Source organism: Numida meleagris, chromosome Z (genome assembly GCF_002078875.1).
Source record: "Numida meleagris isolate 19003 breed g44 Domestic line chromosome Z, NumMel1.0, whole genome shotgun sequence".
Classification (NCBI taxonomy): Eukaryota; Metazoa; Chordata; class Aves; order Galliformes; family Numididae; genus Numida; species Numida meleagris.
Genome location: NC_034438.1, coordinates 13,944,038 through 13,958,824, shown reverse-complemented (window position 1 = coordinate 13,958,824; position 14,787 = coordinate 13,944,038). Strand labels below are relative to the sequence as shown.

Sequence of the window (14,787 nt, the reverse complement as noted above, 5' to 3'; positions counted from 1 at the left end):
TTTCCTGTTCTTCCAGGGCAAATAATGAGAGCTGAATACTGGGAGTTTCATTCAAGATAGTGGAGAATTCTGCGTACACAAGAAGGTTTGTGAGAGCTTTAGAACAGTACAACAGTAAGGAAAAATTGGTTTTAACTCTCCTTTACTTAGTAAAGACAATACTGTGTTTGCCTTAAACATAAAGCAATCTTTCCTACTTATCAGAAATCTCACAGGACTCTAACACAAATTACTGACAGTAGAATGAGATGTAAGGGTGCAGAAGAAGGAAGCAGGTTTTGCATTGTAACAGTCACCATTTGCTACTTATCTGCCCGCTTTTTAACAGCCAGTAGCTCTGTGTATCACAGAGGTGAGCCTCCAGGAGTTTAAAGATGATTTCACCTATGCTTCAACATTTACAAATAGTGCACTGTGTAAAAGTGCTTTTTATCTGTAAGCTTCTAAACATCACCTTGCAGGTGAATAACTCTTGAAAAACATGCTTTCTTTGTGACACAATGCTAAGCCAATGAAGTTACAGTAGTGCGGAAACGTCAGGGGAGAAGCAAAGCCAACTTTTTATGTATGGTTCTGATAAGAAATGTTCTTTGGAATTCAAATTCCTCTTGTGACCAACCAGTTAACTTCACACCACAGAAAGTGTGCACAATATTTGCCACTCTTGACAAAGAGTGATTTTTGTGATTCAACGAAAATAATTTAATACTAGATCTCACGTTGCTTAAAGTCATTTAATACAGGGCTGCAAGATGTGTTGCTTTGCATGCAATTTGCTGTTGAATAAGTTTCATACTCAGAAACTTTCTCAGTAATGTTCTTTCTACTAAGAACTTTTGCTGCTGATCTACTTTTTTTTTTATTAGAAAAATGTGATCACTAGGTTTTTTAATTTTGCTTTTAACGGTAATTGTAGAACTACAGAAAGAAGTCTGGATCAAGTAGGACAGGTATCAATGATTATGCACAGTTAGAATTATTTTTTAATGACATCCGCTGTGGCACTGAGCTTCTCTGACACTTGCTCTGCATTGTTATTTTTATTTCTCTTGGGACCAGTATTTCCATATCATCGTGTTCTGCCTTTCTCTTTCCTACAGAGAACTCATTTACTCAATCAGTAATAGCTCAAGTTTGCAACTTTGCTTCTTTTTGACACAATTATAGTTCAAATCATCTCAGTTATAGATCCTAACAGTTGATAGAGGTACAGAAAAATGATACTCTAGAAGAATAAAAATGATACTGTATATTTGTACCTCCTGAACTGCTGATGCCACCTCTACTTCACTTTGCTGAAGTAGAACTACTTCCGTTTGCTGAAGTAGACCTACTCCCACAGTTATTTGTGTTGTGACCTTAGCATTGAAGGTGCCAGCAAAAAATTATGCTGGCATAAATTCTTCAATAAATTTAAAATATGAGAGATGTACCATTATTTGTATTTTTAACAGATAAAATCTGAATAAAGACTAACCAGAACTAGAATCACAGAATCATAGAATTTCTCGGGTTGGAAAAGACCTTAAAGATCATCAAGTCCAACTGCAACCTAACCATACTACCCTAACTCTAACAACCCACTGCTAAATCATGTCCCTGAGCACCACATCCAAACGGTTTTTAAACACATTCACGGATGGTGACTCAGCCACCTCCTTGGGGAGCCTGTTCCAGTGCTTAACAACCCCTTCTGTAAAGAAGTTTCTCCTGACATGCAACCTAAACCTCCTCTGGCACAAACAGAATCGTAGAATTGAATTTCAGCGCTCACAGGCCACTATCTCCGAAACGCGTGCCGTGGGAAGGAGGGCGCTGCTCGGCGGCCCGCCCCCCGTCCCTCCGCCCGCCTCCCGCTCCCGCCGCCCCGCGCAGGCCTGGGCCATGGCCGCGGAGCAGCTCATGGTGCTCTACGGGGACGACTCTGTGGAGGTGCACTACGCGGGCGGGGCTCGCCTGCTGCTGTCCCCCTGCGGATCCGAGTACTTGTACGAAGAGGCGCTGCCCGCCGCTGCCCACCCCCTGCAGCCGGCGGAGAGCACTCGCCAGCGGGTCCCCTTCGTCCTCAGTGCCTACAGGGTACGTGGCGGCCGGGGGTCTCCGGCCCTCGGGGAGGGCTAGGCAGGTAAAAAAGCTGTCCGCCGGCTGCGGAGGCAGCGAGTGCCTGCCGAGGAAGCCATGTTCCTGTGGGGGGTACGGTGCCGCAGGGCGGCCGCACTGCTGGCCCTCTGAGAGCTGCTCGTAACTCTGCCCTGGAAAGGGAGAGCGTGTGCTCTGCCGAAGGGCTTTGGCTGCGTAGGATAGTGGGTGATGCTACAGTTTTATTTTTGTTGTCTTATTTAATTAGGAGCAAATTCTACGAGCTCTCGATTTCCGGAACACGTTTTCTTCTCGGCCGTATTTACCTTCTCGTATTATATCCCCTGAAAGAAAAAGCGTAAGTTCTACACACGTAACGCCTCTAAACTGACCTTCCCCAGCTGTGACAAGCAGTGCTCACCTAACTCCATACACCAGTATGGGTACGGGTCTTTGTGGGACTCAGTCTGGTGCAGTCTGTGCGGTCTGGTTCTTGTGTTGCTAACTTGGTTGGAATACAGATGTTTTAAGTAATAGCTGTAAATTTTACTCTGTACTTTGCCCTGCGCATCCTTTGTAGCTGAACAGCACAGATTTTACTTGCTCTAAAACCCCAAATATTTAGCATCTGATATCATGAACTATCTTCTATATTGTTACTTTCCTGTCATGAAAAATTGTCCAGGTAAAATCCATTGAAATACCGTTTTCTGAAGGGCTGTCAGCTGCGTCATCCTGTCATAATTCCCTGTCCGTCCTTACCTCTCCTTCCAGGTGTGCACCGTGCACGCACTGATGCTCCATGGTGTGCAGCAGTGGGTGACCTCCCACCTTCCCCAGGCTCAGCTTCTCATAGAAGATGGCTGACTTTCCACTCAGTTTCCAATTGTTCCTGCTTCAGGATGCAGAAGAATAGCTTTCCAGAGCCACACCTGCCTTATTTGCTGCTGTGCTTTTTCTCTCTTGGTTTAGCTACTGCTGTTCTTCTTAAGGCAAGAGTAATATTTTTGTAGTTCAGGAGATAGCACTTGCTCAGTGACCACTGACTTATCATCAGTTATTGTTCTGTGGCCTCTGCTTTCAACTAGTGCATGTCTTCAAGGCCTTTGCTGTTTCCCACACATAAGCTGTACAGAATAATAAGAGATAGCAGTTACCAACTGCCATGTACTCACAGCAAGGTCTCATAACAAGGGGTCACTGGCCTAAATAGGCCAACCAAGGCCTTGTGCAAATTAGCGTGAAGTGTAGTTAGCAGAAGGCCTGTGGTCTGTTGCTGGCAGTGCAGTAGTATTTTTGCTGGGCTGCTCAGTACAAAAATGCAGCTACAGTTGCATTGTTTTACTTCATTTATGCTTAAATTCAAACAATATAGCTCTCTCAGGCTGTTTTTGGCAGCAATTGCTATCCACATCTCTGGGAAGCTTGACAAAGGATATTCTATCATTTGTGAGGACTGTTTAGAGCTGCACTTAAGCATGAACATGCACGTTAACCATAAATATACTCTAGTTCCTTTTGTAGAAATTTCTAACATTCAGTATACTGCTGTCAAAGAATATGCGTTCATGTAATTGTCGATCATTACAGCAACATCTAATTCCTGGTGGTAACAGTCAGGTCAGAGCCCATGGTTTTGTATGTAAAGTTAGGATTGCTATCTCATTTATACTGCATTACATTTAGCTCCACTGAATTTTTATCTGCCGCCTTATTGAGAAGTCACCTGATTTTCTGAGGGCAGATCCTTTTTTGCAATTCTTTGCAACTAGTTTTCATCTTTAGTGTCCAAAATACCTTATTTCTCACCTTGCTAGTACACTCATGTTTCCATGTTTCATGTTTAATGGGCTCTGTGCTTTTCCAGTGCTGGGCTGATGTATGATCCTGGTGTGATTTAAGATGAGTATTGTGGCTTAACCCCGCAGGCAGCTCAGCACCGTGCAGCCATTTGCTGACTGCTCCCCACAAGGGGATGAGGGAGAGAATGGCAGAGGGGGAAAGGTAAAACTCATGGTCTGAGGGAAAGACAGCTTGCTAGGAAATAAAAGATTGTGAGAGGATTAAAAAATCTACAAAGCAAGTGGTGCATAATGCAGTTACTTGCTGACTGCTGACTGATGCCACCTAGTCCCCTAGCAGAGGACCCTGTCTCTGGCTCCCTCTCAGCTCCTCATGCATTGCCAGCCCTTCACTGGCTGAACAGTTTGAGAAGCTGAAATATCCTTGGCTCTGTGTAAGCACCACTCAGCAACAGCTAACACATCATGGTGGGATCAACTGTGTTCTTATCCTAAATCCAAAACACGGCTCCACACCATCTCCTAGGAAGAAAGTTACCTTTGTCCCAGCCAAAACCAGGGTAGTCAAGTGAGGCAAAGCTAATCAAATTGAAATAAAACAAATGATAAGAAGCATGAATATTCTTCTGCTGAAGTATTTTTCAGAATGTGAGAGGGTTTCCAATTCTTTTTTAGTTTAGGATCCTGTGATCAGACTAAATATTTCCAGTGCAGTGACAGTCATAAGGACTGGCAAAGGAAAATATGTCCTTTTAGGGGAGAACTTGCATATGACTAGAAAAGCACTCTATCTGGACAGAATTTTCTGTTTTCAGAGTGTAATTAGTGTATTTTCTAAATTGTATCTAATTGTGTCACCTCTTTGGACAAAGCTGTAATCTGGGGGTTGAGGTAGATGCACTGTTTGTTTGGAATAATTTTTGAGACTCATCTGCTTCATCTTTGTAGAAAGGATAGCACAAGGGCACATACTGTGAAAATGTTTCACTTTTCTTTTGGACAAAACTACTAACTGAAGCTGGAAGCTGCACTAGAATATCACTGGAGTAAGATGAGGCTATTCTTTTGAGGCTTCCCAAATGCTGTAAGAGTCTAAAACCTTCATTATATTTCAAGTTCTTCAGAAGTACATCCTATCCACGTCTCAGCAATAGCTGTGTAACTTAAGTATTCCTCAAGAAGCAGTTTGAAATAGAAATATCTGCTGTTAGTGGGTAGTTGTACCTGGTCAGTTGGTCATTAATCTTTCTAGTTTGTGTGAATGGATCTTAAATTACAAGCTTATTGCAAGATAGAATCCTGTTGGAACAGAAGGAAAATGATACAAAAGATAGATATTCTGAGTTCATGTACACAAATAAATACAGAGTAAAATTTCTTGCCATACATTAGCTTGCAGAAGGACTGAATTATTTTAAAAAAATCATAATTGCTCCATTGCAACTTCTGGCAAGTAATGTCAATTTTATCTTACAGCACATTCCAATCCTTTGCCTTATATTAGATTCTTTTCAGTGATATCTTAGAAGTTAGATGGCCTGACCCTGTTACGGCTGATCTGACAAGATGCATAAAGAACGGCAGTGTGAAGATCTCATCAGCAGATGGTTATGCCCACCTTTACCTGTCAGAATTGCAGCAAGAATTTACTGTGGAGTTCTTATGTAAAGTGAGCCAATCATCTGCAGCGTCCTCACACTCCTCTCCAAAGAACAGCAACTATAAAACAGAAGATCAGTATGGAAAATCAAGTAAAAATTCTGTTCCAGGAATGTCATCAGAACAAATGAGAATTGATAATAAAAACAATAAAGATGATCGTGCTGAAGGTAAAGACAGAGAAGCAACCAAACCAAACAACCAGAGGGACAGAGATGGAGTTCCTTTGTTTCATACAAATTGTTCTTCTGAATACACATGGGTTACACAGCGCTGGTCTGTTTCCTCGTGCCCAGAAGAATGGAAATACCCTTTGTCATTGGCATTAATGTGCTACAGCTTACATACTGTTAAGAACGTATTGAAGACATGTGAGGAAAATAACCATGCATCTGTAGGAGCAGATGTTTTAACAGACCCCAAAACATACGAAGCAGTGTCTCGTTTGCCTGCAGCTTTGCCGCTTAGCTGCAGAGCACCACATTTACATAGGTAACTTATACTGTTTGTCTTCATTAGTAACATATGTTTACAGTTCTACAATTATGAATTTCATCCTTTAGCAAAGCAACTGATTTCTAGCTATAAGAAATAAAAAACATACCACTGTACCTTATTTTTTTAGGAACTTCTTAAAACATTAAATTTGTCAAACAAACATTCTGCTTTCTGTAATGACTAAAGAGTAATTAGTGCAGAGGGAAAAATACATTTTCTCACCTGCTTTATACATGAAAAAGAGAGTACTGAAAACAACACTGTGTTGTGTCTGAGGTTTTTTTGCTTATTTGTTTTTTCTCATTTTTGAGAAGGTAATTCTTCTGAAGTGAGCCAGTGACATATATTCTCTGTCAGCACTGCTAAAAACAATTGAAAATTTTATTGTAGGCTCAAGAAATAAAATTTAGTATCTAACATGCGTAACTAAGGATCCAAAGGACATTGAAGTGCATGGTCTATTTTTTTTAATAGATGTGCATGTATCTGTCTTGATATAGAAACATATTTCTATTTAGGATATAGAAATTATTACCAGCAAAAAAAAGAAATGTTCAATTTTACTGCAGCTTTTACTGTATTTTTTACAGGTGGAGTTTCTGTGATTTCTTTCTACAAAAGAATCAAGATTCTGAGAAGTATCCATACCCTCAGCTAATTCAAATTGTGTGGTGCAAGGGTATTTTTTATAGGTATGAAGGATGTCCTCCTTTTCATCTTCATTTGTATGGGAATTAAACTTTAAGATGAAATGTCATTCTTCATTCCTTTGCAACTCTTTGATAAATGGTGTACTATCTTTATGAAAGGTTCTGTTCATTTCTGCTATTTGTACACTGAACTTCAAATTTGCTTCACATTTTCTAGTACAGTATAGTTCCAGGTCTGAAAGTAGGTATGCCTAAAACAAAGAGTTTGAAATAATATTTGTGGCTTCTGAAGAAGTGATCTAATTTCTTATAGGCTTAACTGAACAGCTGTAACTGCCTCAGACTTCACTGGCAATTGCAGTGCTTGATTTCTTTGCAAATTACAGCACTCGTCTTGATGCTAAAGTCTTCACGTTTTATAAACGGCTGTCTTGGTGACCTATGCTACTCCTGTGTTACAGGGAGCTGAATTCTACGTTTTCCTACAAATCAGTTAGTCCATGTGGTTTTGATTTTGTCGTTTGTTTTTTTTTTTTAAAATAAGAATTTTTGTAAAATAAGCTTTTCAAGACTGCTATACAAACTTTGAAAGTGCTACAGTTGCTATCAAAATTTAAAAAGCCATAAAGCTTTAATCTTTCTCCCTATGCTCTTTTTTTTATCTTCATTGTAATTCCTAAATTTTGATCTCTCCTGAACAAAATATTTATCAGCTTTATCAGTACTATAATTCATTTCCTTGGAAGTCTTACAAGTCCCTTTAATTCCTAGATTTAAAGTTCCATTACTGAAATCCAGGCATCTGACCTCATAGTTGCAGAACTGGATCACTAAATAAGTTTTAGGCTCCAAAATATCATATAATCACAAGAAAAACACTGGTGATCTCAGTAAAAAATAGGTGCAATGTAAACGAAGATTCGAGGTTGTTTGGAAAGCATTCCATGCAATACAGGTCTTTTTTCCTGTGTACACTAGGTGGAGCTGGTCCAACAGAAAGAACATAGTTTCTGTCTGGCATTCCTGTGTTTTGGGGCCAGTGGCATGGACAGTGAGAAACTCGTGTGAGATACCTCAACCCAAAAAGCTCTGTTTAGTTTGTTTGAACAACCTAATCCTGTCCCCATCTCCAGCCCATGAAAATAGAGCCTGGTAATGCTCATCAACTGTCTAGTATAAACAATTGGTATGCCTTACTGTTTCAGGAACAATAGAAAAATTTTGGAAATGTTTTTTGAAGTGTACAAACCTCTATTTTCTGTTGTTGGAGTACTTTAAGTATTTGTTGAAAATCTGTTTTTTTCTCTTAGATTTATCCATGGCAGAAGAAACATCACAGAAATTTATCCTGGTGATGAATCACTTTTCAAGTCAGAAGGAGATTTTTTGGGAAACTACTTTGTACATTATGCAATGCAGAAAGGAATAAAAAAGGTAGAAATAAAACTGTTTAAAACTATGTTGTGAATTCCTTCAGTTTAGCATCTTTGCTTTAAGACATTAGGATATGAAGTCTATAGTGAAAACCCTACATTGTTGTTCAGGTGATTGCTGTAATAAATGAATCAAGCAATCTGTCATAAAAAGAATTAGATTACTCCTTCTGTTTCAGAATGTATTTTCATAGGTTGTAGACAGAATTTTTAAAATCTCTAGCATTGTAATATTTATTTCACAAGCTCAAATAAGCATTGTAATGAGATTCTATAATATCCACTTTTCACTAATATCAGTGAGTTTGCTTTTTAACCTAATATTGATTAGAGTTCAATCTTTTTAAAGTTAAAATATGTTAAGCATTTTCTTTCTTGCAGTAGTGTACTATTTAGAGTCAAACACTTTGTGGTTCTGTTCAGTCCTTGCCAAAGACCAGTTGTTCCGTGTTAGAGGAATGGTTTTGCCTTTCTATGGCTGCCCTGATTGTCTGTTGTTAAGTTTTCCAGAGCAGATACTCTGAGGCACTTATGCAGTGCTTAATGTAATGTATTGCATGTAGCTGCAAAGATAAATAGAAACATCGTAAGCTGCTGTTTTCATGTTGGAGTTCCTGTGCTGGAGAAAAATGGACAATACTTAAATCAGCAGTTGAGACACTCTAATTAATGTTTGGGCAAGTGAAGGAGTCTGTATGGTGAGGATATATCTTTATGAACATGCAGACTTACCATTCTACCACCCTTATATGTTGTAATCCTGCTGAGCGAGATCTGTTTGGAAAAAAATACGCATTTTAAGAGCAATATTGAAATCTGAGCAGCATGGTAAGGAGACTTCTTGGAAAATAAGGGAGAACTGTGGCACTTTACTGAAGAGGATGTCTGTAAGTCAGTCTACACATGGTGACATGTGGTCCTCTTTCCTAGTAGGGTCAGAAAATATTTGAAAGTCAGGAAGGAGATGTAACAATCCTTTAATCTCTTCTGACCCACAACATAATGTTTGGTCTCAGCAGTAGCCATGCTTACTGCTATAGCCTTCTTAATTAGGTGAAGAGGGAGACAGAAAAAAAAATCAAGTGTTGATTAGTATGTTATGTATGACCAAAAAGCTTCTATAAGCATAATAACAGAAATCCTTCATTGTTTTCAAGTTTCTTTAGCATGGCTTTTGTTCCACTTCTCTTTCTTAACTTTATCGTTTGATTTTTTCCTCCGTTTATTAAATACAAATGCACATTTAAGTATTTTTTCTTCTGTCCTTAAGTTTGGGTGTTTGCATTTTTAAAGCAACACTAAGGATTAATGTCCTTTGAAGCTAGCCTCTAACTTGTAGTAGAACTTAGTAATTAACTTACAGTCTGCGTCCTCTCTGATAAAAGAACTTCTTGGTCCCTACTGAGTGCATGGAAACTGTGAATGTGACTTCATACAGAACTAGACTTAAAGGATACCATGGGGTTGTGGTCTTTTTCCTTCTTTCTTTTTTTTTTAAACTCTTCAATGAAATAACTGTCTGTCTTCTGGGACAAATTTGACTGTGATTATAGCTGCTTATCTTTCAAACTTATAAATACTCTTTCCATGCTACAGTGCCTCTATAAATAACTCTCTGCTCTTTACTGCAGAGAGAAGAAAAGATGTATTCAGTAAATAGTCTACCTCCTGATGTACCAGGAAGTCAGTACTCTATATCTTCCGTTATTACTGAAGCAACCAAGTAAGTTATTTTTCTCATTTATCTTTGATACATTAATTCCTCTGACTTTGAGACGACAATAATTAAAATGACATGTAATACATACTTGGACATTAAGTGTAAAAATTAAATAAGTTTATAATAGCAAAGAAAACATCTGTAACTTACAGAATGAAAGTCACAACTGTGGAGGACATACTACAGTAAGAACAAAATGCTTAATATTTTATGGTTTTTTTCTTCCTCAGAATGCTTCAGTACTGCTACAAGACTAAACTGTCATTAATTCATAACTATCATTTCTGCTGCTGGAAAGTGGTATGTAGCTGATTTATAAATCTTTTTGTGTTACAAAGGTGACTATATGGGGTACAGGACCTAGTCTAGAGGGAATAGTGGTGATCAGATCCTGTAAACAAAGAATAAAAGATTTGGGAACCAGAGGCATGCAGTGTTGATTTGTATTGGTGAAGCAGAAAGCAATTACCTGATAAAGACAGATGCGTGTTGTCTAGTAAAACATGAAAATCTGAGATAGATACAAACAGCTTTAATGATGTAAGTGACCTCTCCTCGTTTTTTTTAATGTATTTGTTTGGCTCTAGGTACCTGAGACAGATGGACGAGAAATGTTGCCAGTTTTGCTGGATGAGAAGGTTATTCCCGGCGTAGGAAGACTTCTTGTATACTCAGACCATAAAGTCCATGCTGTTTTTTGGGATGGGATATCCTTGAATATGGTCTGGGATTTCAGCTCTTGCTGTACAAAGATTCAGGTAACTCAGGGGTTAGAGAAATAACTATTCTTAAAAATCTTCATTTAAAATGGTAATTATGAAACAAATGGGAAGAAAAAAAAGAAAAAAGATCTGATGTCTATGAAATACAAACTGAGGTCTTTTGAGAGAGTCATAATTAGGCGCAATTTTCTGCTATGGCTTACTCTCAAGCTGGTATAGTAGACATATGAACTATGTGGAGATGCCACCATGTATTGTCAGTATTTTACTCAGAAACTGAGGAGGAAGAATATTCTAATAAATGGCTTGTGCCTAAGAGATAAGTGAAATTTTATCCTTTTAAGAGGTTGCTCAAATTGGTGAAAAATGGGAGTGTGTTTCCCCCCCCTTTTTTTTTTGTTATTGTCGATATTTCAAATTATCTATAATTAGGCAAATGGATAGTGAAAAAAACACTCAGAGGAGCAATTTTGTGGATATGAGTCTACATGCTTCTTCATAAAATTTTAAATCTATTTAACATTGAAGTAAAAAATTATGTTGACTTTTACGCTACAGAGTGGTGAAATATAAAATAGCACTGCAGAGAAAGTGATGTCACAGTAGGATTCAAAGTTGCCTGCTAAGACTTTTGGCTTCCGTGTCTTTGCTTTTACTCTGAGATGACTAACCAGAAAAAGATGTTAAAGTGCCTGAGGATGTGTCTATTACAAACAAAATAAATATGATACTCAGCTTGCCAAAAGAGCAATAACTGTATGATGTGATCGAGCTCAAGTCTTTACACTCAGTAGTGATGAAAGTAGGAAGAACTGAAAATACTACAGTTCTGGAAACATTCCTGCACACTTTTAGAAATAATTTGTTCTTAAGCAGCTCAAAAACAGTGTTGGGTCATGGCGGGTTTTTCTTCCTCCTTCCCCCATGTTTGTGATAGCAGACTATAAGAAATCCTGTCCTTAGCAAAAAACACACTTCAAATTTTAAAGAGGAATGTTCACATATAGTTAATAATTAAAATAGGAAATGGTATTACTGTCCTTTCTCTTCAGACTGCAGCATAATTATTTTCTTTCCTAAGGTAAATGAAGATGTAGGCTGGTGTAAATTAACTACTCCTGATGGGGTACAGCAGCTAATCCAAATAAGGCATCCTGGAATCTATGAAAGGTATAAGTAATTTAAACAGTTTAAAGTGAGATATTTAAAAAGTTTTTAGCAAACCCTTTTATATAAAGAAATGGTAGTTACTGGAAATACATGGGGGGAAAACATGCCCGAATACGTAATGATAAATAACGCATATCTGGCAAAGATTTGAGACCTGTATGACTCAGGATCACTGTATACAGTCATTCCAGTATTATTGTTACAGAAGCGTAATATCTTTAAAAAAAATAAAACCTCAAACTAGAGCTACAACTTGGCACTTAAATCAGTGGGTAAGCAAAATTAAAAAATCTTTGTGCTGTATAAAGCTGGCATATAGAGCTGGAGCAGCATTTTATCCAGTTTTTGCTTTATTACAGATACTGACCTCTGCCTACATACTGCTTTCTCTAACCCACTTGCTCTGTTTACAGCCTCATTATGAGAAGTATCAGAAGCTTACTGCACTGCATTTTAGCAAGCTGATATTCACACACACAAATTAACATTTGTACATTATTCATTACAAATCAGATGGCTTTGTTACAATTTCCTCTAACTGCATAGATTTAAATACTAAGGATATTCTTGAAAAAAATGGAAATCAAAAAATGGCAAAGAATGAGAGAAAAAGCTAGATTTTCAGTTATGGCTTTTTTTTTTTCAAATCCATGTTTATTGCTTAATACCTTTTTTGCAGAGTGGGGGATGTAGCTTGAATTAGTACAGTTTGTATTTCTCATCTAAGTAACTACTACTTTTTGTCAAATTTCATGTTAACATAGGTACATCAGAACAGTAATAGAATGGTGCAGAAGTTTGAATGAAAGCAAGGAGACTCCTGAATGTACGACACACACTGTAACTGCAGAAAACTGGTACTCATTTTTATGCTAAATAAATGACTATAAATAACACTAAGAATAAAACAGTAAGACTATGAACTCTGAATTTTATAGACTGCATTTCCTAAGAACCTGAAGTGAAAACTGTAAACCCATTTATTTTGTGTGGTTTTGTATTTTTCTTTCAATATTTAAAATGTACAGAAGTTGAGTTCTAGATGGAACTAGGTAAGAGTGTTTCATTCCATGGTGTTTCATTCCTGCCTTACTTAAAAATCAGAATGATGGTTACTCTGCCAAAGAAAGAATCATGTTACCAAAGTAATATCTTACAAGGTGAAAACGAGATTCAGGACTGAGAAAGGCATCTTTTAACAGAACACCAACCTGTCCAAAGTAATATTTTGAACTTTTATATGACATCTGGATCTTTTGCTAATATATTTGTCCTTTATAATATATAATATAATTGGCCAAAGGACAACTGGCATAATATACAACATAATCATGTATTACAAATGTGATAATTGAAACCGATTACATTTGCAATTGTTATTCATATTAGAGCAGATAAAGTAGCTGATAAAACAATACATAGCTGTGTTTGTACATACATACAGGAAGGAGACTCTTTAGAGCTGAGCCCTGATTTTTTGGAATTAGTGATTGATATTAACTAGGAAGAAAAAAATACGTTTTTTGTTGTTTTTTTTTCACTTGAAATTCTCTATTTTTTCAGTATTTCTGAGAAACTATTAAAATCTGACGTACAAAAATATGGCTGAGAAGCTTTTTAGATAATATTGTAAATGATAACCTTTGTTTTCTTGGACAGGTCTGCTGATGCTGAGCTTGAAAAAATACAGCGATTTAACTGTATCCTTTTGAAAGCTATGAGGATTTTCATGTTCACACTCATACAAAGTTCATCTATATTCAGAGCTGCCTTTTTAGAACATCAGAGTCTCTCTGTTCTGTTCTCACCTCCTTTTATTGCTTTACTTGCTTCCTAAAATTACCTTCTGAAGTCACATTTCTCATTTATGTTGTCCAATCTTTGTACAACAGCACTGGGAACAAAAATAGTGACACAGTACAAAACAAAAGTAAAAGTAAAAAGGGGGAAATCCAGTAATGGGTATTCCATCCATTTGGGTAAAATCATCTGCTAATCTGTTCTTGAGGGAGGGAGGATGCATTTGCCTCTTGGTTTGCTGCAGTGAGATATCATCCTGCTTATCAACTACCTGAGGATTGTCCAGCCAGCTCAAAAAAGCATGCAGTGGTTAATTTGCTGAAAGCCATTGTATACTTCTTTTTTTGCCGGTGGTTTATTTTACTACTATGAAAGTTAATGCTGTGAAACTCCATTCTGACATCAAACGTTTCCTTTTTAAAGTAACTGTCAGGTAAATAGAGGCCTTAGTTAATGATGTTCTCTAGAAGTGTTATAGACATTTTAATGTACTTGTTTTTTAGTTTTATGTAACTACTGTGGTATAAAATGTGAGCCTCTGTAATGCAGAATGATGGTTAAAATACAGAAAAGCATTTTTTTTTATCAGTATTGGCGGAAGACTGAATTTTTCTTAACAAACAAATGCTAGTTTTTTTGGATAACAGCAATGTTCTGGAAAGGACATCCACTGCAAAGAACAATCTATCTGTCAAAAAACCAGAAAGTGGGAGCGATCCTGAAGAAATCAGCGAAGGACACATTTTGGAGGCTCTGCAAAATACCTCTAGAGTAATTCAGGACATTGAATCTCTTCTTGCTCGTGCAGGGAGGTGAAGGCCTTCAGTGTGTGCCTACCCAAGCGCTGTCCCAGCGTGTGTGAAGGATGGGGCTGTGGCATCTTACAGCACGGCCCGACCTGCACTGTGTGCTGTGGCATGGGTAGGTGGGATCAGGCAGAGTGGTGGGGCACAGCTGGGTAAAGGTGACAGGGCAGGTCTGACAGTGCTCGTTTTAGGTGTGTGACTGTACTGAACGTCCGCTTGGATCGTCTCACTTCATTGTGCGATGGACTTGCTAGAAGTTGCTCAAATGATGGTGGGCGAGGATGGGCAGTTTTAACGGTAAAAGCATCCTTTTGTTCAGAAGTTTGTACCAAGCAGTTAAGTATTGAATAGAGTAGAAAGTTGCCCAAACGATTCCTATTTGTTGTTTTCTAATAAAATGCGTGTTCAAAGTAGTGCACGCTATCCCGAGTGATAAAGCACCGGCCTT

General features: G+C 38.0%; 1 protein-coding gene across 1 annotated transcript; it reads left to right on the top strand.

Annotated features, from left to right (window-relative positions):
- Window positions 1,831-14,779, top strand: CZH5orf34 (chromosome Z C5orf34 homolog). The gene is made up of 12 exons (XM_021380911.1): window positions 1,831-2,079; window positions 2,348-2,437; window positions 5,386-6,032; window positions 6,629-6,730; window positions 7,999-8,122; window positions 9,753-9,844; window positions 10,072-10,141; window positions 10,429-10,599; window positions 11,645-11,733; window positions 12,498-12,590; window positions 13,393-13,433; window positions 14,165-14,779. Exons 1-12 carry the CDS (start codon window positions 1,885-1,887, stop codon window positions 14,347-14,349), a joined length of 1,899 nt encoding a protein of 632 aa, XP_021236586.1. The 5' UTR covers window positions 1,831-1,884; the 3' UTR covers window positions 14,350-14,779.